The sequence below is a fragment of the Callorhinus ursinus genome, unplaced genomic scaffold (assembly GCF_003265705.2).
Source record: "Callorhinus ursinus isolate GAN/ISIS: 27379988/994484 unplaced genomic scaffold, GSC_fseal_2.0 scaffold7, whole genome shotgun sequence".
NCBI lineage: Eukaryota > Metazoa > Chordata > Mammalia > Carnivora > Otariidae > Callorhinus > Callorhinus ursinus.
In genome coordinates, this window is record NW_027397069.1 from 7,793,256 (window position 1) to 7,816,774 (window position 23,519).

The window sequence follows — 23,519 nt, forward strand, 5'->3', positions numbered from 1 at the left end:
ATCATACGCATCACCTGGGCCCCGCTACCAGCGTTATTTTGCCAGACCTTGGTCTCTGTCTGAAAGTGAGGATCCATGTGTAATTAAATGTGCTGTCCTTTAAATGGAGTGATTTTGTATATTGAAGCTATTTCTCTCATTCTTCAGTGAAACCTAGGACGACAAAGATTTTTTTTTTTTTAAAGATTTTATTTATTAGAGAGAGAGAGAGAGAGAGAGGAAGCATGAGCAGGAGTGTAGGGGCAGAGGGAGAGGGAGAAGCAGACTCCCCGCCAAGGAGAGAGTCCGACATGGGGCTCGATCCCAGGACCCTGAGATCATGACCCGAGCCGAAGGCAGACGCTTAACCGACTGAGCCGCCCAGGCGTCCTGACAAAGATTTTAAGAGTATTGAATCACATCCATATCTTAAGAAATTCCTGTGATTTTCCAATTTCTTTAAACTTTCATGTTTCCTCTTTAGTTTCAGAAGAAAAATTTAAATGGGCCTAAAAATAAATGCAAATATAGCAGAAATTAAGTTGTTTTTCAGATGATTTATCTTTTTTACTATTTTGGTTTTGTTTATTGGTTCTTCTTATGGAGAGAATTGTTTAACAGAAATGCAGTAGTTACAGTGTTTGGTATAATACAATTCAGGATGTTTAATCTATTACGGAAGCACATTTGCTGCTTTTAGCCTCTTGATTATTGTCCAGATTGATTTAGGGTAATGGATTAGAAATGTCTGAAAACCGATCTTTTGCAGCCAGAATGGTTTGAGCCAAGAATTTGGGACCATAAACTTAAAATCTTCCTGAAGTCAAGTCTGGCCTTTAAAGAAAAAAAAAAATCTTTCAGTGTATGTATGTGTTCATTAAAAATGGAAGTGTTACAGCGCTGCTTTCTCCTAATATAAATTTGTAAAATAAGCTCATTGGTAACAATTGGGACAATGCAGAAAAACACCGTTAAAAAAACCCGTAAATAACCACTTGTTAATATTTTAATGTACATCCTTCTGAAGCAGTTTTCTGTGAATGTATGTTACCCATCTGCCCCCTGCACATACAACAAAAATGGAACCCCTCTATATGTGTTGTTCCATAATGTGCTTTTTCCTGTTAAACATTGGAATGTTTCTCCATGTTGGTAAGTCACTGTTGTGTTGAGTGGCTGCGTGGTGCTTCTTGAATGGCTGCAGAATTATTCCTGAAACTAATCCTACATTGACATTTGCTTAGGTAGTTTGCAACTTAAAAAAAAAAAAAAAAAGAAAATGTCAGTGACTGTATGAATCCTTACATTTGTCTAGTTATTTCCTTAGGATGCCCTAGAAGCGGGAGTTTTATTTCCTGACTTTCGTTTTTAGGTCCTGTTCGTGCGTGTTCATGTTTGTGGAGTCTTTGCTGCTTCCTGGGCTGCCGTCTTCCCCGATCGTTCGTGTCTTTTCAGTCCTTCATTTTTAGATGATGCTTGATCCCCCTTCCTTGTTTGCAGCAGTTTTTCTAAATTTTCTGCTTTTAACATGATGTTTATTTGGGTCATGGCTTTTACTGCCTTCAACTCTGGTGACTACTTTTTTTTTCTTTTTTTTGAGACGAAAAAATAGTGTCCTGATTTTATTTAGTTTCTTTTTTTAAAAAAATTTAACGTAAAATATTTTAAGTTCCACTTGGTTAATACAGTGTTAGATTAGTTTTGGAGCGTATGATGTGTAGTGACGCAGCACTTCATACGTCACCCCTTTAGCTTCTTTGAGTCAAGAGAAGTGTTTGAAATCTTTCCGCTCTCCCTTGCCAAGTCCTCTGTAAGGATGAGACGTCACTTTCCTTCTGCCCTTTGCCTGTTGTATGGCTTTGTTCTGCTGCCCCCCCCCCCCCATTAAGTGGCATTTCTGCAGGGAGGTACCTCCAAGGGTAAGTTCTGTCTGGCCCTGCGGTCTGCCCCGGACCTGGGCTGCTGCAGGGACATGGGCGGTCCCCGGGGCACCGGCCACCTCAGATCGGCCTGGCCAGGGGCGAGCTCCCACCCTCCCACCTCCAGTTGCTCGTCCTTGGGGTGACTTGCTGACCCCCGTGGCAGCCGCCTTGGGCCAGCACTGCGAGGCTGGCTTCTCTCCCTGGTTGGGGAAGGGGGATGGCCCTGGTCAGCCAGGCCTCCTGCACTGGGGCAGGCCCCTGCCACCCCAGAACCTTGCCCTTCCTAGAGAAGAGCCTCTCGTTTTCAGAGAAGCCGCTTCTTGCCCGGGGCCTAGCAAGTTCTGGGCTGGGGCCCCCCCTGTTCCCACAGCTTGGCTCGGGTGTCACTGTATTTGGCAGGCAGTCTCTAGGGTTATGGCTGTTCCCTAGTTTTCTTGTCGGTGGACTTTTCTTCTCATTTCGTTCTTTTATTACCTTCAGTGTGGATCTGAGAGAGGCATAAATGTGGCTTTCATTTACCTTCTCTCTCTGGGAGTCTCCTGCAGTCTTTAAGCTTGGTTTCTGTAAGCGAGATCGGCAGTGCCTGGATGCTCACACTTGGCCCTTCTGCATCGTGTGCTGTTCTCCTGGAGCAAAGGACCAAGGAGGACTCAGGAGGAAAAGGAAGCTTTTGTATAGCACGGGGTTTATCTGGAATAGTTAGATGCGTGGATGACCGAGTCTACCAGATACCTAGTAGTGAATGGTTCACCGTTTTGGTGCTGTCCTTTAACGACGTGCCTCTTAGTTTAAAGCTTCCTTCCACAGTGTGTATTGATGATGTTCCCTTTCTTGCTGGTGGGAGATCAAGCTGTGTCACTGTCATCAGTTGGGATGGCGGGAGCCCTGCACGCCTGGGTCCTCCGAGGCCCTGATGCGCACCGGCCCCTCCTGACCCAGCCTGGCCCCGCTTGCCACTCGGTACGGGACAGGAGCACGACAGCTTCCCCATGGAGGGGACCTCAAAGAGGTTACCTCCCTGGTTGCATTTGGGGAATTGAATACTGAAAAGAAGATAGTTTTAAGGAGAACCTTACCATTGGTGCAGGGGCTGGAATCTTTTTGTGTCAGCAGCAGATCCTTTTTTGGGCATCCTCTTTATTATTTCAGCACGGTATTTCAGACTTCACCCTGGGGGGGGATGGCTGGCATTTCCTGTCACACTGGGGAGCTGTGTAGGTCAGCGGTGTCCTTGGGCCCTCCCTTGGGAACGGAGGGGTGGTGGCTCTCTGCATTTTCCTCCCTTCCACTGCTGCCAGAGCCACTCTGGGGCCTTGCCCACCCATGTCCGGGCCACTGCTTCTAATGTGCTGTGGGTTAGGAACCTTTCTTAGAGTGTGCGTTGATCGTGGATCAGAATGTTCTGAGGGACTGAGGTCCCCTCCTGCGCAGAGCCGTGCGAGTGAGTTCAGGGCTTGGGATCTGTAACCACTGTTTCTGTGCTCGGAGGCCTTTTTGTGCTCGGAAGCAGAAGGCTTCCTGCTTATGGAGGGTTGAGGTTTCAAAAATCTGACCTCTGAATCAAAGTTAAGTTACTCTACTGGAACAGTTGTGTGAGCTTCCCTTATATATGCACACTTCACAGTGCAGTCCAGCCCGCGGGTTGCCGGGAGGGGGGCGCAACTTTATTGCATTATTCATTTGATTTGCCTTCAAGTGTTTAGTTCTCTTTCTTGGGATTGCAACAGCTCTGAAGTATCCTCGAGTAGGGAAGGATTTCCTGGAAGCGGTCATCTTTGGGAGGGTAGCATGCCTGGCTGTTTCTTCTTACTCAGCTGGGGAGCAGAGCCTGGGGCCCATCCTCCCTCTCTTTCTACCCTTGCTGGCATTTCTGATGAGGTGGCTTTCCCTAACACACGAGTGTTTCCCCTCTTCCGAGAGGATTTGATACACAAAGGTGCTGGAGAAGTGAGGAGCCAGGGAACCTGAGTATTTATTCCTCTTAGCCGTGTGAGAGTTAATGTGTCTGTTTCTTAATCTGAAGTAGGTGAACTATTTTATTTTGTATGCTGTTTCTGGGGTCTAAGAAGTGGGTGTGAACTGTGTTATCATTGAATTGAGCCCAGGATCTGTGAGGTCGGCTCGATTTTAGTTACCATCTGTAAAACGCAGGGCTGGGAAGTTGGAATCAACCTACTTACTGGTAGAGATTGTTTTTTTTTTTTTTTTGACTGCGCAAAGGATGAATGTGGTGTTTTTGTCAGACTTGTTGCCCTTACCTAATAGACAAGAGGGAGTTGGCTCTAATGGTCCTTACTCAACAGTATTTATTTAGGCTTTCACACCTTCCAAACGGTTGCTCATTTAAGTCCCCATTTATAATACTTAAAAACAGCTGACATACCGGTCTACACTGGGGTTGGTGGAATATGGTGCCAGAAATTATGAAATCCTGAGAGTTGATTACCAATGTCCAGAAAATAATGCAGTTTCGTCAACACCTTAGCTTTCAAGGTGTGGGGTAAGTAGCCTGCAACGATTGGAGGAAATTAAATGATTTAATCTTGACCTCTTCAAAAGATATGGAAACCACAACACAAAGGTTAGGTGAATTGCCCAAGATCATTAAACAAATATGTGGTAGAGGCAAAATTTGAACCAGTTTGTCTCATACACCCTTAACCACTACACTTCACACTTATACCATGAGGAAGTGTATTTTATTTCTCTCTTTAACAGCAGATACTGGTGTTACTTAAAACCAGGGACGGTAGGACATACGTGAGTTCTAGGCATTGTGGAATATGATAAGCAATGTTTTTACTCCTGCATTATTTTTGCTACAGTACTGGTTGAGAAAAGAAAACCTTACATTTCAAAGCAAGCTTAACATAGTTCTTCCTTAATAATTATGTTCTATTGAAACATCCTCTTCTAGGGTTCTGTTCAGGACAGACAAAATGGCGCAGAACACAAGTGAGTCAAAGCTTACTTTATCGTTTTGCTTGCTGTATTTAATCCTCTTGGGACAGTATCTGGTGTATTTATTAAATTGGCTGCTTCTGAGTCAAAAATAGATCTTCCCTGATAGAAGTTAAGAATTTATTTTAAATTAGAATGTAATTTCCCTGAACCTTCACCTTTTATGAATCTGGTACTAAAAGCATGCTCTTTCTTCTCTACTCACAACCCTAGAAGTTTTCATAATCCACAATAAAAATATAAGAAAACCACTTTTTCTTTTTGAACTCCGAGCAGAGACCAACATTGCACTTCATAAGTAGTTGGTCAGGATACATCTAGAGGTGTTGAGGTCACTTCGGAGTGGCTTGAAGCTTCATGGATCCTCTTGCTTTGTGGCCTACCCTGGCCTTTGTGTTTGGGGGCAGATTGGGTGCAAGAGTAGTCAGGGATGTGAAGTTTTGGTGAATCAGGAAGCTGTGGAAAAACACAAAACTTTTTTGTTTTTCAAAAAAATCATTCCCTGGACATTGGTCATTGCAGTGCTCGCTGCACGCCAGGGATCCCGCGAGATGATGAGGCAGGATGAAGTGAGTGGAGTCTGTCCATGTGGCTCTCACAGTCGTTTGGGGAACACATATAGGTGTGCAACGTGTGTGTGTGTGTGTGTTCTCTTTGAAATGGTTTTGTGGTGTATTTTACATACTGCAAAATGTACTCCCGGGTGTGTATAATTCAGTGATTTTTAGGGACCTTACCAAGTGGTGCAGCCCTCACTGTCCATCAGTTCAGAACATTTTCATCCCCCCAGTGGGACTCCTCATGCCCATGTACAGTTAACCTCTATTCCCACCAGCCCCAGTCCCCTTTGTCTCCATCACTTTGCCTTTTCTGGACACTTCATATGAATGAGTTCATCCAGTCTCTGGTGTCTTGTGACCGTCTCCTTTGACTTAGCGTGTTTTTGAGGTTCGTGATGTGGCCTGTGTCCATAGCTTGGTCCCTTTCACTGCTGAATAGTATCCCATTGTATGGACATGCCTTATTTCGTCTCTCTGTTCACCAGTTGACCGACATCTAAGTTGTTTCCAGTGTTTGGCCATCATGAACAATACTGCTGTGAACGTTTGCGTGCTGGGTCATACGGTGGTCTTCTGTTTAATTTTTTGAGAAACTGCCAAACTGCTTTCTGAAGTGGCCTTGCCATTTTATATCCTGCTAGCAATTTACTATAGGAAGGGGCAACATGTTTTTAATAGATTTAATAGATTTACCACTACTTCCAACATAACATTGATATTGTTCCATCAATATGGCAAAATGGAGGAAAGCAGCCTAACAACAAAAAAAGTTACATCCCTTACCCTTTTGGAGGCATTTCAGGCTCCTAGCCATCTTAAGCCACCATCCAAAAGGTGTGTGCCTAGGGGCAGCGTGATTGGAGTGAACAGGATGGAAATTTGAGAACAGCCTGCCGAGTGGACTGCAGGCTGTTAATATAAACAACTTGTCCTTTCTCTTCTGTTTGGTGGATGTCAGGGCTTGTGGGATATAACTCTTGATGTCAGTTTTAGTTATTAAAGCCTTCCTTTCAGCCATCCCCCAGCCCTGGAGTCCTGCATCTCGTTTCATTTTCCTTCCGGTAGCATCCAGAAGTCGTGACAGCCTTCAGTACCTTTCCTGTGGTTTTCCTCAGTCATGATGACGTTTTTTCCGTCTCACTTTGGGCCTGATGAAGGGGCCAGGAGGGAGGGAGCGCAGGGGCTGCGTTGGGAGAGAGGTACTGAGATGAGCCTGGGAGCTCAGGTGGCAGGCGGGCCACTCCTTGAGCCTCCGATGATGCCAGCACAGGGAATGCTCCTGTCCTGTGTGAGAGTGTGTGTGCCTAAGACGCAGGATGGGAGGAGAAGGGTCCCCAGAGGGGACGGAGGATGAGACAGGGCGGGAAATGGATAAGGTGAGCTGACGACGCTCCTCTGGAGCCGAAGGTCCACCTAAGGTACAGATAAAGGGACAGGGGATAAGAAATACCACCTGGGCCAAACACTTGGCTTTAGGGCCTAACACTTTTTTCTTTAATTAAAACCTGAAATCTGGTGTGGTCCTCAGGAAGGAGGTTCTAGAAGTGATGAGAATTTGTGGAGTTCCCGTGGATTAGGGACACTGCTGAGGGGGATAGAAAGCAAGCATCTGCTGTGAGGCGGGTAAAAGCTGCAGGGTAGCGTCTGCTGGTGCCGAACTTGAGCTGAACCTTGAACTGTGTAGCGGAAGGATGATAATGCCAGTAACTCATACAGCTGGTGCCAAAGCCCTTGGCACTGATGAACTCATTTGACCTCCCACCATCCTCAAAGCAGGTGCTTTTATTGTCCTCATATACAGAAGAGGAAATAGAGGTCCCCAGCAACTCAGTATCTTGTCCGGGGTCCCTCATCAGAGCCGGGAATCCAATCCAGGCAGTCGGGCTCCGGGGTCTGTTAACCACCGTTAGGATAAAGCCTTGGAAATGTACCCACATGAGGACTAGAAATAGTCTGGCTCCTTCTTGCTTCCTGTTTAACATTCCCCACCAGGGAGCACAGAGCCTCCTGCCTGAAAGCCACTGACGGTCTCAGCTGTGAGCAAGCAGGCTGGATGCAAGCCACTGGCTTGTAGCTGGTGAGGCCAGGCACCCGGGCATGTGTCCGCTGGTTCTTTAATCCAGGAGGGTCTGTCTGCCGCGCCTCTGCTAAGGCAGCGGCTTTGGCCTCAAGACCTCTGGGCTCTCCGTTGCTTTACCCGTTTATTTCATGCAGTGGCCGTGTACTGAGGGCCCTCTACACGCCAGGCACCGGGCTGTGTTACCTGTGTCCCTTCTGTACAGCAGGGGGGCTGATATGAACTGACGGCACTGTTGAAGGCAGAGTGTGCCCTGGACCAGAGGTGAGAGCTGGCCTAGGCTGGAGAAATCTCACGCCCGATTGAACGTGTATTTGTTATTAGAGAGTGCTGGAAGATGAATAGGTCTTCCCTGAGAGCACTGTCTGACCGCAACCCCACCCGGGGGCCAGGGCCCAAAGAGTTTTCCATCACTAGCGCAAAGTATAAAAGTAAATGTGTTTAATAGGTAGCCTGTTCCATCTGAGATGGGTGTTTTTAAGGGGTCACAGTGTAGAATAATAGAACTTTGGCTTTAGAGCTAAACACCACCCCTTCTGGCTCTGTGTCCCCGGGTAAGTAACAGACTCTTTGGGCCTCCATTTTCTCACCTGTAAGAGTATCTTCTTCCGAGGGTTAGGGTGAGATGATGAGACTAGCCCTTTCCCTTTGGGAAGCTGGAGGACCAGAGAAGGGGCATGGCAGTGAGGATGCGGGGGGCCGGGGTGTTGCTGCTTGCTTCTGCTGAGGGGTGCGTGGCAGTGATTTCTGAGGTTCCAGACAGCTCTGTCCTGCACTGGGAGCCGGTACCAGGTTCCTTCGGTGGATCAGGCGGCGTTACTGGTACGGCAGGTGGGGGACAGAGTCTTAGGTATTAACCCTCTTGGCGGCCTAGCCTGGGGATGGGCAAACTACAGCTGTCCTCGGCCCACTTTTGTCAGCTCATGAGCTAAGACAATTTTTCCATTTGTAAAGAGTTGTTTAAAGGAGGGAAAAGAAGAATAAGTAACAGACTGTTTGGCCGACGCAGCTGAGGTGTTTACTGTCTGTCTGCTCCCAGCAGAGGTTTGCTGCCCCGTGGAGGCTTTAACCCTCCCAAGCATCACCCAGGACCACTGACTTGACAGTCGTCTTACTTGCTGAGTCGGAGCGGCAGGGCCTCTGAGAAATGGGAGAGGGGCAGTGCGCTGCCCCTCCTGGGGAGAGAACACCGTTCCATGATTCCCCTGGCGGGCAGGAGGCGTGTATTCTTACTTGGGCCAAATCAGCCTTGCTCATCACCTTGGCATTTTTATTTCATCTGTTTTCCCCTTAATGCCTCTAAAAGCTGAGGATTTTCAGGTAAAGGAAATGTGATTATTGATTGAAATATAAATACACCAAAACTATTTGGTCTGCTTTTTAGAAGAGTCCGAGTTCCCTGATACTCATTACTGTAAGCTTTTATAGAATACAGGAAGGTGAGTTCACCTGAAGGGAACTGGGGGTGGCATCGGATTGCGCTCCTTCTGCTGATTGTGAAATTCCATTGTGATGACCCAAGGGCACACCTGGCCAGCTAGGTTCCTCGGAGCCAGGCATCCTGCCAGGCTTGCAGCTTACAAGCACTTTCCCACACGGAGGTTGACCCTTGCTGCACAGAGAGCGGGCCTAAAACCCCTGACTAGCTGTGGGGGACCGCGTGCACGTGACTTACCTTCAGCACCCAGGTGCCCTCAGCTGCCTCATGAGGATTGTGTTCTCTTTCTCCTGGGGTGGTTGTGTGGTCTGGAAAGTCATAGTTAGGAAGACTGCCTAGCACAGAGCCTTCGATGGAGGAGGTTTGGAAGTGGGGGTGGCTGTTGTTTGTCAGGGCTTATTATAGTAGGGTGCAGTTAGAATCTTTTCCGTGGCCTGTTTGTGTTGGTTTTAATAAAGGAGGTGCCAGCATTCATTTCTCAGTGAGCTATATAATTTATTTGGAATGCATTACGTGTTTTTCATCAAGTGCTTGCCCAACAAAACTGTCCTGATTTCAGTCTTTGCCTGGGTGTCTGGGCCTGCTCATCATCCCAGAGACACCCCCGACCTTCATCTGTCAGCAGGGAGCCTTTCCTGGAAGAAAAGGGTGCCCAGCAACTCCTGGAGGGGGTCAGAGGGGTTGACGTCGTGGAGCCTCTGGAGCACAGCAGCTCAGTCCGGCTGTGACTTGTGCTGTTTGTGACCTTGGGCGAGTTGGAGCCCCAGGCCCTGGTGTCCTCTGCTCCATCTGCTGTTAGTGAGCGGTGAGGGTTGTGGGTGAGCCTTTGGCACTAAGCAGGCAGTCAGAGCCTTAGAACCTTCTGCTCATTCTGCGCTGGGAAAGAGCCTGGACCTTCTCCCTCCCTGGCATGCGGGTTTGAGTTCTCTCTCCCTCTCTCCCTGGAGCTTCTTCTCCCTGAGCTCTGACCTCAGAGCTTCAGGCGGTGGTTTCCTAAGGTAGTGGACAGGTGTGTGTGTGTGGGGGGGGGGCAGATTTATTAGAAACGGAGGCCAAAACAGTGGATTCAACTAGGTGGGACAGTCATTTTTTTCTCTTATGTAATGTATTTTTTTAAAAACTTGTATTTGCGTTTTTAAAACTTAAGCAGTTTCTACCTTAAACAAACATCCAGTTGAAGATGAGTAGATCCTGGTACGAGGATTCCCTGAAACTCCTGGTGCTGTGGGTGTGTAGGTCTAGACAAAAACATGCATAGGGTTTCACGTCTCTTTTTCTCAAAACAAATTTTTTTTGCCGAGTACCGTAGAATACTGAGTTTCTTCTAGATTATGGGGCTGTTGCAGGTTTGAAATAAGTGTACAGGACAGGGGAAATGCGTTGTCCAAGCCAGATTGTGGGGGGTAGGCACAATGGAATGGCTCAGAGAGCTCAAGTGGAGAGACCGGGGCTTACCACTCAGAGAAGGAAGTGCTGTGTTTCGGAGCCAGGCCTGGAGTGTCTTCTCCTGTGCTGGTTATTGGGTTTATTGTAATGCGGACGGAGCAGATTTCTGCACAAACCTGGGATTTAGGCCCCCTGTTACAAAATGATCTTTCATCAGTTAGCTAGGAATGAGACTTTTCTTTTGAGGATTGGGAAAATCTGTCAATTCTTTGAGCTAATTGAAGCCATTTGCTATTTAAAGGCCTTTGTGTGGTAAACAAAGGTTTTTATTTTGGAGACCTTAAATTAACCAACTTAAGTTAATACACAGAACACTCTTTGGGGCTAGAGGCTGAGAATGGGTTTGCAAGGTCAGCTGGTTACTAGGAGGGCTGGGGACGGGGGAAGGAGGTAGAGAAGATTGAAAGGCTGAGCCTCAGGGAGACTGACGTCCCTCATCACTGAAGTGATTCCTTCCCAGGTGGAGAAAAGCAGGTGAGCAGGAGAAAAGTTCTCCGGGCGTGCCTGCGGCACTTGGGGCAACCTCCTGCACCTGACCACTGGTTCTCAGCCTTGGCTGCACCGTGGAACCTTCTGGGGAGCTTGAAATAATACTGATGCTGGGGTCCCATCCCCAAAGCTTTGGGTTTCATGGTCCAGGGTGATTGTGGTGTGCAGCCCGTGTTGAGAATCACTCCCCACATGCAGCGAGGAGGCCCCCCTGTCAGCCACTGCTTGTGACTCACGTGGGGTGGCGCAGCAGGTGGAGTTGTTGGTCTTTGTTGCGCCCTTGCCCACGGGTTCTCCTGGCCTCATGTTTTGGTCGCTGTGGCTTTCGCTCAGTTCTGAAGGAGGCTGGCGCCATCTTGGAGATGGCACACACCATTGCGTGGTTAGTTGTTCTTCCCGCCACAGCTCATGACTGCCGTTTGTACTGTTGAGGGGTGCAGGCTGACTAAGTAGGAAACCATTCTGCACATTTGTCCCTCGTCCTGAAGAGGAGCTCTTGTGTCCTGAATCAGTATTTGGTGTGAAAAACCAAAGCCCTGACCTGGACTCCCTTGCTGAGTCAAATGAGGGGCTCAGCGTTCCCCTGTGGTGTTTGTGTCAAAATGTGTCTAGGGTTGGCTGCAGGGGGGAACCCCAGCGATCTGATTGGGGGAGATGTGCTAAATTGTGACGATTCGTTCCCTGAAAGCAGGACACCCTTCCCAGAAGTGTGCGAGGGGCTTTCCAGGCAAGGGAGGAGGCTGGGGGTGCACCACAGAGTTTCTTTGCTGTGTCCACTCCCAGAACTGAAGGGGGTTCAGACATTGCAAGGATTTCTGGGAAGATACTCATGGAAAGGCATTTGTTTTTTGGGGGGTCTTTTTGGGGGGCTATAGACATTATAGTGGGTTCGTATGTATATATTCTTGTATGTATTTCATTAAAAGGGCAGCTTTTTTTTCAGATGGGGAAGGCGTGGGAGAGATCCCATTAAATAAGAGTGAGCTTTAAATTCAGAATGGGAAAAAGCCTTTACAGGTTCATGGGCTTGATTAGACAAATTCCCTCATCTTACTTGCAGTGCAGAATGTCTCCTGGAATGTAACCATTAGATTAATCTGATGAGATGGGTGTTCAGGGCATTTTATTTGCTGGTAATTAGCTGTAAGATGTCTTATTTATGAGAAGAATAATTTGTACTAAAAAATAGGAATATGGGGTGCCTGGGTGGCTCAGACAGTTAGCGGCTGACTTTTGATTTCAGCTCAGGTCTTGATCTCAGGGTCCTGGGATGGAGCCCCGTGTCAGGCTCCATGCTCAGTCGGAGGCTGCGTAGGATTCTCTCTTTCCCTCTCTCTCTGCCCACCCACCCTCCCTGTCTCTCTAAAATAAATAATAAATCTTTAAAAAAAAGGGGAATATTAAGTTAAGCCGTACTTAAAAATGACAGTAGTCTTTAAATCTCTCTTTGGGACTTTGTTGCATTCTGTTATAAATGGTATGTTTTCAGTAAGTGTTTTGGCCAGTGTTCCAGTGATTTCTAAAAATGTCTCCAAAACGAAGTGCTATTCTAAAGATTACCTCACTTGTTCTTAGATGTGCTTGCTGAGAGCGCACCCCAGCTCCAGCAAAGGTAACAAGTCAGCCACCAGTACGCCTCACTTTTTCTCTCACATTTAGGCTAATTTGATCCTCTGACACACCTGTGAGGTAAATAAATACTTGAAGCATCATTGTTCTGTTGTACTGAGAAGTTAAGGACTTGCCCAGAGTCACACAGTAGTGTTGCTGCAGGGGGACAGTTGGGTCTTTTGAATCTTTTGTGTTCTCGTATTTTGCTGTCAGAGCTTGGGAGGTGAGGAGGGACATGCTCAAACTTTGCTCCTTTTTTAAAGATTTATTTACTTATTTGACAGAGAGAGGGAGCATGCATGCACACGAGCAGGGGGAGCAGCAGGTGAGGGAGAAGCAGGCTCCCCGCTGAGCAGGGAGCCCTGACGTCGATGTGGGGCTCCATCCCAGGACCCTGGGATCATGACCTGAGCGAAAGCAGACGCTTAACCGAGACTCCAGGCGCCCCGCTTTTTTTTTTTTTTTTTTTTTTTTTTTTAAATAGGCTCCATGCCCAGCGTGGAGCCCAACGCAGGGCTTGAACTCACGACCCTGATGAGATTAAGACCTGAGCTGAGATCAGACACTTAACCCGACTGTGACGGGCTCAGACTTTGGAAGCAGATGGCCATAGGTTCCAATTCAGCGTGTCATATACCGTGTGTTCTTGGACAAATCACATGACTGCTGCCGACTGGAGGGGATCCCTCCTTCAGAGCGGGCACTCTGTCATTTTTCTTAGGGCTTCATTCTGCCCAAGGCACATCTGAGACCAGAGTTTGACGGCCTCCAACTGCAGCTTTTCCCTAACTTGGGAAATAGGGAAGGCCAGGAGTTCTGGGTCTCTGGCTCCTCTCTGGGTGTCAGGATGTAACTGCCTTATGTGTTCCAGTCTTTGGCTTGTTTTGCAAGACAAACTCTTAGGTTTGAGTGTTCTGCTAAGGAATTTTTAGTAGGATGTCTTTTTCACCAACTGTCTATAAAACTGTATTTTTTTTTTTTTAAGATTTATTTATTTTAGAGAAAGAGAGTGAGCAAAGGTGGGGGGAGGGGAAGAGGGAGAGAATCTCAAGCCAACTCCCCGCTGAATGCAGAGCCTGATGTGGGGCTCTGTCTCACGACTCTGGGATCATGACCTGAGCCGAAACCGAGAGTTGGACGTTCAACCGACTGAGCCACACAGGTGCCTCTAAAATTGTGTTTCTGTTTGGGAACCACATGAGCCCCTTGACAAGGTGCTTGGGCATGTTGCATCCCACCCCCCGGCAGTGCCTTTGCATCTTTCCTTCTCGGTCATAATTCTCCTTTTCCATTTAAAGTTGTTTGTGCTCATCTAACTCTGAGTCTCTTCTGAGACTGCCTGTGGAGTTGAGCCTGCCTTCTATGTCCGTTTTATGGGATAGAGTAGTCACCATTATAGGGAACTGAAGGTCTTCAGAAGGTTCTCGCTGTTTATAGTTCTTAGCATCATTTCTTAGACCTGAGCCTTTTGAGTGGAGGTGGGGATGTTGCATCCGTGGCTCAGTGCTCTCTCCGGCAGGCAGGTCCTCTGGCCTCCCTGGTTGGTGGTTCATTGACCTCCACTACACGTGGCCGCCACAGGGCTGGCTTCTGCACCTTAGGAGTCTTGTAGGTGTTTCCTTCTTGCTTTCTGACGATGCTCCCTCAGGCCTCCTAGAATTTCCCTTGTCCCTTTCCTGATGGAGGGAAGGCCTCATTATTTTCGTTGATTTTTAGGGTAGTGCAGTGGAATGTGCACTGGTTTGTGAGTTAGGTGATTTGGGGCTTTACTTCTGTCTCCAGTTCAAGTGAAAGGCTTTTAAGAAACTTCTGAATCATGACCAGACACCTTCAGAAGGGGCAGCTCAGTATTAACAACACCAAAAACAATTACAACAAAAGCAGTTTTCCTTATGTTCTTTTATCTCTTCAGCATCCTAAAAAGTGTACTCTTAGCCCATTTTATAGATGTGGAAACAGATTTGGGTGGTTCAGTAACGTGCTAGTGATTTAGCAGAGCAGAGATCTGAACTCCTGTGTTTGGACTCCAAGTGCTTGGGACCCCCTGAAAACAGTTTTTGGCAGGTAATTTAAGCATCGGGAAGGACAGTTTGAGTAACTGCCCAGTAGTTTATTTTGGGTCTCATCTCTCCAGCTCTTAAATAGCTGCTGCCCCAAATGAGAGATTATGCAAAATGAGAGCAAAGCAGCTGTTGGGTCCACACTGGGTCTGTTTTTAGGCCATGCCTACATTTTCCTGGTTTCCTCCCTGTAATGCTCTGGATTTGGGCTGGGTTTTTGTTTTCGATTGTTTGAATATGTCTGTGGCTTTCCTTCTTGGAAAGGGGAGTTGGCTTGAGGTTCTCTTCCTTCTTTCCTTAGAAAGTTTGGATGTTGTCTTGTCTGCTCACCTCTTTGCTGGGTTAGGTTGGCGGGATTATAAGATACATTCTTTAGTGGTTGATCACAATCTTAAGTGGGTAAACCTGTAAAATGTTGTTAATACAGTTTTCTACCCACAGCATAAAAAATGTGCTCTGGGAACCAGGAGACTGGAGCCACTGCCTTTGCTCAAGGGAGTGGTCAGGTTTGAGTGGCATGAAGCAATAAATGGGAATTTCCCACTGGGAGAATAGAAATAATGGTGGCCTCTTTGGGTTGCGGAAGAAAGAAGGTGTAGGAGGACACAAAGTTGAGATTGGGCTTTTTAAAAAAATTTTTTTAAGAATTTGTAATAAATTTATTTTTAAATACTTGAAGACTTGCAAGAAGTTGCAAAAAAACACTGTAGTTCTGTGTACCCTTCCCCTAGCTCTCCCCAATGATAGCATCTTACACTGTAAAAACCAGGAAATTGATGTTGACCCAATGTTGTTAACTCGGTGCAGACCTAATTTAGGCCGAATTCACCAGTTTTTGCATGTACTTTTTTTTTGGGTGTAGTTGGGATGCAGGACTGCCATTGCAACAAAAAAATCTGCTTGTCACCTCTTACCCAGCAACCCCCGCAGCTGTTCTCCATCACTCTTAACTCTGTCACTTCAAGAATGTTCTATAAATGGAGCCATACACGATACAACCCTTGGTGCTCGTAGACAGTGTTGAGAAGGTGGGTGACGGGAGAGTCAGGGGGGTGGTGGTGTCAGTGGGATTAGCAAGGAGCCCTGGGGGTTAGATTCACAGGGAGTGTCTGTGACTTCAGTCTGGAGATGGTGCATTGTCCGCAGCTCTTCTAAGCAGTGAAGGAAAACCCTGGGCTTTGAGGAAGCTGAAGTCCGCCAGCAGGGTCACTTGGAGGCGCAGCTGCTGTGGAGTCAGATGGGGGGACCGCATGGAGAGACATTCCAGAAGAAAGATAGGCACAGTTTGAAGGTCGGGATAGGAGAGGAATTAGGGGCTGGAATTCGCAGCTTGGAAACGGCAGACAGTAATGCTAGTAGCCTTGGGTGCGCTCGGGCCAGGAGAGCCGGGCAGCTTCGGGAGGTAAGGGACAGTGAGCAGCCGGGCAGAGGCATGTGGGTGGCGGGGCTGCACCGGGCTGGCACGTAGTTCCATCTGGGTGCCTGTCTGCTGCACGGGTGGTGGCTGCTTGGGGTGCTGGGGGGGTGGATTCTGAGGCCGAGCTCTGCTCTGGGAGGACAGATCTGCGGTTCATGAGTGGGTGCTTGCCCGATTCAGAGGTGGGGATGGGGCACACCTGCCACTAACTCCCCCACCCCATCCTGTGCTCTCTGTTGCCGCAGGGACGGTAATGTGGTAAGTAGCAAGAGTTAGAACATATCAAACTTGGCTCCTTTTTCTTCTCGGAGAGAAACAAAGAGCAAAGCTTGGCTTTAACCCAGAGCGGTGTAGTACGGCGTGGCTATGCAAGCGGGACAGCTGAAGCCGAGGAGCTTTGAAAGTTGATTAGTGATGCCAAATGCATTTCTCGTTGCCAGAAACGATCCAAAGGAAACAGTAATAGCTATTCAGGTTTAAAAATATAAAATACTTGTCATCCTAGAACTATTTTAATGAATTCTCTCAAGGGATTATGAATTGTTGCAGAAGCCTGAGCTCCAGAAGGACACAGCTTTGCAGTTTCTCTGAGTCTTGGAGTGGGGAGCAGGTCGTTGCACACGTGAATTTTCTTTCCAAAGGGATCCCTAAGGTGCAAATGGGCCTGCCCTTGCTGTGCCATGTGGCATTGGGATGCTAACTTCTGCTGTGTGCGTGGCTGCCCATTTCCTGTGGCTGGGGCTTCGAGGAGATCCCAGGTGTTAGGGTAGCTGGTCGTCCCGAAACTTCTGTGCAGCTGTTGATTCTGGATTCACCTAGGGGTACTTGCTCTGCGGCTCTTCCCGCAGTCCTTGAGCCCTGAAGGTTTTCCAGGCTTGTGGGATTGGGGCTTAGGAGCTTTTCCAGAGCCCAGACTTGTGCCTGAGCCTTGCACCGAGGGAATGCATCTTCCACTTACTTTGGTCAGTTCTTAGGGATCCCGACCTTAATAGGATTAACTATAACAGATGCTCTGGTTTCTCTAGATCTTGTAATTAAAAATAAACAAGACAAGGTGTGAGTGCGTAGGAAGGTCCAGAAGTTAGCTAAGGTTTAATGAGACAGGCAGCCTGGTGGTGTTAGGGAGAAAGTGTCATTTCCCGGACTGTCTCTGGACATAGCCGGGGGCGGTTCTGCGGGCACAGGGGAGCCGTGACTAGAGAAGAACCATCAAGTGTTGGCCAGCCTTCAGGGCAGACCTGGCACCGTCTTTGTGTCACTTGGCGCTGTGAGAAGGCGCTAGGTGCCCGCTCCTTAGTGCTTTTCTCTGGGGGCACCGGTACTTCTCTTGTTCTTTCTCTGTACTCTTGACCCTTCTGCCAGAGGAGGAAACAAAGATTTACAGATGTTGAGAAGCTTATGGGGTCATATTGTTCAGTCAACATATAAACGAGATCCAAGCTCTTCCATCGTGAGAAGCCTCTCCTTCCTCCTTCGGCCCAGAATGAGGCTCTCTAGGTCAGCTGTGCCGATGGGAATCTGCACTGGGTGGGCCTAAGTGATATTCCTGAGTGACAAGTCCAGGACGTGAGGGGTGGGATGTTAATGTGCTGGCAGCGCCCCACCCCGGGCTCCTGGCCCCCCAGCCTTGTTGATCCAGGAGAGGTTCTGATGTTGGCAGGAGGGTCCTGCCCTTCCCCTGCGTCCGAGAAGGCGGAGCCACTGCTTCTCCTGACTCCTGCCTGGGATCTGGCTGGGGCTCTAGCAGTGGGGCCCTGCTGCCCGTCAGCCAGGTGGGATAGGTGGGTGGAGGCGCCAGCAGGCCTTTCTCATCTACGATGATGACCAGTGCTTAGTTAGCATAAACCTTTCCTTTTTTGGGGGGGGGCGGAGAGAGAATTTGAAGCAGGCTCTGCACCCAGCACGGAGCCCAGCATGGGGCTCGACCTCATGACCCTGAGATCATGACCTGAGCCAAAATCAGGAGTCAGACACTTAACCGATGGAGCCACCCAGGTGCTCCCAGCATAAACCTTTCTGGAAAGAAAATCCTCAAGATGGCGGGCGGGATGGCCCCTGTTTTACCAAGGAGATCTGCTTTGCTCGTAGCATAGATTCTGGCAGCAGAATGCTGATGTTGCTTTCTGAACTAGGTCATTGTTGGCACTGATTTTCTTATATGGCCGTGGGGCCACACGACCTGATAATTGCCAAAGGGCAAAGGACCCTGCTTGTTGAGGTCCCTGCTGTCGCTGTATTAGCAGATGTCTCCCTTCATGCCAGGCACAGTCTGGAGCCTGGTTTACAGCTGCTAACACAGTGGCAAAGAGTGGGGACTGACACCAAACTCGAGCAGATGCAATACAAAGCAGCGGCTGCCAACTCCACGGGTTCAGGCTTCGGGAAAGGGCTTTGGGGGAGAGGGTCCTAGCAATAGTGTGAACAGCTGGGTCTTCCATCAGGCCAAAGGAAAATTGGGCAGTTTATTAAAATGAAATACTCCTCCAGAGTAGAGAACATCCGTCTGCACCTGCTCCCCTCCCCCAGGATGGTCATTTTTCTCCTGCAGTGGTGTGTGATTTCTGTTGAATTGGTCACCTGTTCTTGTGTAACCTCTCCCCAGAGTGTTGTGGCCTGAAACAGTGATGGTGGAGTATTGCTCATGATCCTGTGGTTGACTGGGGGGTTTCCTGTAGGTCCTGCCTGGGCTCACTCATGTGCCGGTGGTCAGCTGGAGGAGTGCTGGCCGTCTGCACTTGGCCCTGGGGTGTGGCTAGTGTCTTGGTTCTTCTCCGTGTGACCGCTCCAGCAGGCTAACCCAGGCCTATTTTTGTGCTGATGGATACATTCCAAGAGGTCAAAGGCAGGTGCTGTAGGGCCTCTTAAGGTTTAACCTTGGAAAGAGCCCAGCGTCACAGGAAATCCCAAGGCCAGCCCTGATTCAGGCCACCTCTTGGTGGGGGCAAGGGGCACAGTGGCTTTGGGGCATGGACATAAGGGGATGGAGTTGTTACTATAATAATCTCCCAGCTTGCTTCCTGTCCCTGAGGGTCCATGTCCTTTACACCTGCAGGATATACTCATCTCCCGTTTTTGCCCTTCCCTTGTGGCACAGCATCGACCTTAAAAGTCTGTGCTCTGCCTGCCTCCGCCGAGGATGGCCGTGGTGGGGCCGCCAGGTTGCAGCTCCTTAGATCTGGCTTCTCTTGATTCAGGGAGCTGTGACTTGAAAAGATACCCCCTCAAAACAAACAAACCAACAAACATGGCAAGGTTGGAACAAGGTAACTGCAGCAGATAGTCTTATTTAGAGTGGGGGTAGGGAGGGGCATACAGCAGTAAACGGTCCCTGGCAGCTCTGAGGTCCGGCCCAGCACACGCTGTCCGGCCAACATGCTCCTTTTCAGCATCATAAACTGTGGTGTCCGTTGGTGGTGGTGAGTAACCAACCCCCCACAACCTGGTGGTTTCAAACAACAGATTTATTCTCTCTCATGATTCTGTGGATGACAGGGCAGTTTGGCTGGCCTTTGCTGGGGGCTCTCAAGTGGCTGCAGTGAGCAAGTGGTGGGGCTGGGGGTCACTTGAGCTGCGGTGCTTGCAGGGGCTGAGTGGGTCCCTCCCACATGCGTTCATTCCCAGCCTCACCAGCCCTTTTGGGGCCTAGGTTTAGAAGTCTCCACATTCTGTTGGCCAGAGCATGTGTCAAGACCTGCCCAGGTTCAGGGGATGGGGATGTAGGCTCTTTCTTGCTGGGAGGAGTGCCAGTCACTTTGCGAAGGGGCATGGCCATAGAGAGATGCGATTAATTGGCAGTTATCTTGGTAGCAGGCTCCCACGCTATCCTCTCCAACATTGTGGGAGTTTGGATACATTTTTGTTGGCTTCATTTTCTGTTCTCAAAAAGGAAATGCCACTGTTCTTAGCATGGTGATGGGACAGTTTAACAGAGGGGTGTCAGGTTAGCTAACCTGAAACAGGTCATGTCTTTGTGGCAGGTCTGTTTGTCAGGGCTGCTTTGCTTCTCTCCCCAGGTCTCCTGAGCAGTGGATCTCAAAGTGTGGTCCCTGGACCAGTGGAGTCTGCGTCACCTGGGGAGCTCTCTGCTTCTTGGGCCGCACACCACATTTACTGAACCAGAAATTCCGGGGGTTGGGGCCAGGCAGTCTGTGTTCTGACAAGCCTGCCGGGTGATTCTGATGCCCCAAAGACTTGAGAACCACTGTTCCTGCAAATTCAAATGGCTCTTGCTACTGCTTCCTTCCCCTTGCAAGCTGGAGATGTTGCCATCCCCACTCCCTCTTTCCTGGGCTCTCTGTCCCTCTGATTTAGGATATTCTTTGTAGTATCCACCCCGGATGGTGTTTGTGTCAGTGTAAGGCTGGGCTTTCTTACTGGTCCGGGGACATTTATTGGCCATCAGTCATTGTGCCCAGGGACATGGGTATAAAAGTGAGTAAAACATGGTCCCTGAGTTCCCTCAGCTTCTAGTCTAGTGAAGGAGGTATTATGGGAGGGTTGGCCAGTTCAAGGAAAGGACAAATGCAGTTCATGTATGTTTTAGCTTGAGGTGTCCATGTAGAAATATGTATCTAGCAAGTCATTGATCTTAGGAGTTAAAATTCAAAAGGCAGGGCTGGAGCTGGCAATTTTGGAAGTTACCATGTACATGAAGATTTAAAACCATTTTTCATCAAGGTTGGCTATTCATCAGAATTAATTGGGGTTTTAGAAAAATATGGATTATGTACCCCTGCCCCATGTATGACTGAGAGTTTTGGGATCTCCCACGTGTCCCAGGGGCTTCTGACCAGCGAGGTTTGGGGAACACAGCCCCAAACGTGAACCTGCATGGGGAGAAGTAGCCAAGGGGTAGGAGGGCCAGTGTGGAGCTCCAGGGGGGAATGCCTATGATTTGCGGAGGTGGGGAGACTCCTCTGGGAGCTGGGGGCGGGAGAGGGGGCGGGGAGGAGACAAGTGCAGAGCAGGGTTTAGATGCCAGGGAGCTGGAAAGTTACCAGAGGGAGGGCTTCGTGGAGGAGGATCGGATTAGGCACTGCAGCCCTGGTGGCCAGAGCTGGAGCCGGACTGCAGCGGGACCGGCGAGGGGCGGGGCACCTGGCTGGACCCAGTGACTTGCAGGGAACTCTAGGGAAGGAGAGGAAGGCGACCAGGGAAGCCCAGTGTGTTTGTTTTTTTAATGGGAGAAGCCCGAGCAGGCTGCCAAGGTTAATGGGTCTGTAGAGAGGGCTGAATGGAAGAGGGAGCCGCGAAGCAGGCTGTTCATGAAGCCACATCCCGGGGGTCAGAAGGATGGACTCCAAAGCTCAGCGCTTAGGATTGGCCTTGAAGAAAAGGAGGCCCACCCCTCCTCATCCCAGAGGGAAGGAGGTAAGGGAAGGGGTTTGGAAAGGGGAGTTTCTAGCTGCTGAAAATGGATGTGGTCTCTCTCGTGTTCTTTTTTCCTGGCAACCCGGGATGCGTTTCTTGCTTACTTTGTTCATTTTTACTGATAGAGTTAGTGGGTTTTGTGAGCTTTTACCTTGTTCAGTGTGCAGTCTCAAAAACGGGGCCTCTTTGGTGTCCGTGAGCCCACCCATAACTTAGGGCGCATGTGTTAGTAGGGTACGTTATTTCTGTGGGGTTCACACGGTAGCACAAAGCAGCACCTCCACATTGGAAACGGGCAGGCTGGGGTTCAGCCGTTCCTCATAAGGCACTGCTTGGAACTCTGTGTGTTTCACCTTGAAAGCAAATTAGCGGTTAGTGCCTGGTTGGCGCACAGAGCTCCCCTAACTCACAGTGCCGCCGACATTGCTGTAATTCTGTGCTGCTCTCCCCCCTCCATACCTCCCCCTCCTGTGCCTGTCATCCTCCCTCTTTTTCAGCCCTCCTCCTTCCCCATCCTCCTTCCTTCTCCATGTTTCCGTTCCTTACAAGGACTGGTAGACTTTGAGGGTGGGCCTGGCATCCTCTCACTCATGGGCAGCATTTTTGAGGGAAGGTGTGTAATGTGGCCGCTCCCAGGGTCCTATCTTACTCTGGGGGGTTTCAGGTGGTGCCAGCAGTATTTTGGGCTGGGCGGTTCCTCATGCTAAGATAGGCAGTGCCCCTAAGTCTCCTTGCTGAATGTCAGTCTCGCCCCTCAGTTTGAGACAGACACCCTCCCTCACCCCATACCATTTCCAGGCACCCCCTGGGGATGACAGGTTGCTGCTTGTTGAGAACTCAGCTGCTCACACATCTTTCTGGTCAAGGAGCCATTAGGATGAGTGTTGGAGGCCCCTTGGAAATGTACACAGTGTGTGTGTGCTCACCTAATCACGCTAGTGATTAAGAGCTTTCAGAAGCAATTTCAAGGGCATGATGTTTACGAGACAAAAGAAAACAGGTTCTTACTGTTTCCTGGGATCTGGTTAAAATATTTAGGCCAAGGTAGTACTATAGGTAAAGATGCGTAGGACTGCATTTGCTGGACTTCAAACATGGCCTGTTAGGAAATGATTAAGTGCTAGTTAACCTATATTATAGTATATACCAACCTGAACTTAGAAAATTTGGCAGGGGGAAGCAGAAGGAGAAAAGTGGAATATTTGCTTAAACAGGAGTGTTTTTCAGTAAATCCATATATCCTAATGCATTGAAATAAGTATTTTGGTTTTTATTTAATTATGCAAACGCTAGGGCCTTTCCCAGTTTTTATAATCTGGGTTATTGTTCTCGTTCGCACACTTGCCAGGTTTCATAGAGGTGAGGCTTAGAAATCTCTGTGTCCTGAGTATGAAGAGCTGTGGTCACAACCAGCCTTGACCCTTAAATGAAGAAGACTGGAAGACTGTGTTCTGTATGTTTGTAAGGAAAAAAGAAAATCCGTCCCCATCTTGTGAGTTACTGAAGTTTCTCTTCTTTTCCTTCTCTCCTACAGAACCTGAAAGCAGATCCAGAAGAGCTTTTTACAAAACTGGAGAAAATTGGAAAGGGCTCTTTTGGTGAGGTGTTCAAAGGCATTGACCTTCGGACTCAGAAAGTGGTTGCCATAAAAATCATTGATCTTGAAGAAGCTGAAGATGAGATAGAGGACATTCAACAAGAAATCACAGTGCTGAGTCAGTGTGACAGTCCATATGTAACCAAATATTATGGATCCTATCTGAAGGTAAGGCTTGAAAATAAGAACGCGATTTTCCATGATGCAGCGCTTGACCGAGTTGGAGCAGTGTACGTGAAAGATGTCAGTAGCACAGCAGGCTTTCAGAGGAAGGAGAAATGTTCTGACTTTTGCAATCAAAAGAACCTGGCTCTGATAGTTTTATCATCTTAAATGTCACCTATAGAAATATATTTTGGTTAAAGTGTTTGTCGGCGTTCCCTTTCAAGGAGGAAGGTATTTCTGAGTGGGACTTTGTCATCAGAGACACATTTATTCGGAAGGTATTGTAACGACAACCATGAATTGATCCCCATAAAACCATGAATTTAGCTTGGTTTATCGTAAAAACTCATGCTGACCCAAGAATATTAGCCTTTTGATATTTTCACTTATCAAATGTAGTTTAATGCTGTTTTAAAAACTGCTGGAA

At 48.5% G+C, this 23,519-nt stretch overlaps 1 protein-coding gene across 1 annotated transcript in view; it reads left to right on the top strand.

The window, feature by feature from the left end:
- The window catches only part of STK24 (serine/threonine kinase 24), a 109,979-nt gene that overhangs the window by 23,201 nt on the left and 63,259 nt on the right, over nucleotides 1-23,519 (top strand). Inside the window, exon 2 of the mRNA XM_025874663.2 lies at nucleotides 22,865-23,095. Coding sequence (XP_025730448.1) covers nucleotides 22,865-23,095 — 231 coding nt within the window. The remainder of the gene's footprint in view (nucleotides 1-22,864; nucleotides 23,096-23,519) is intronic.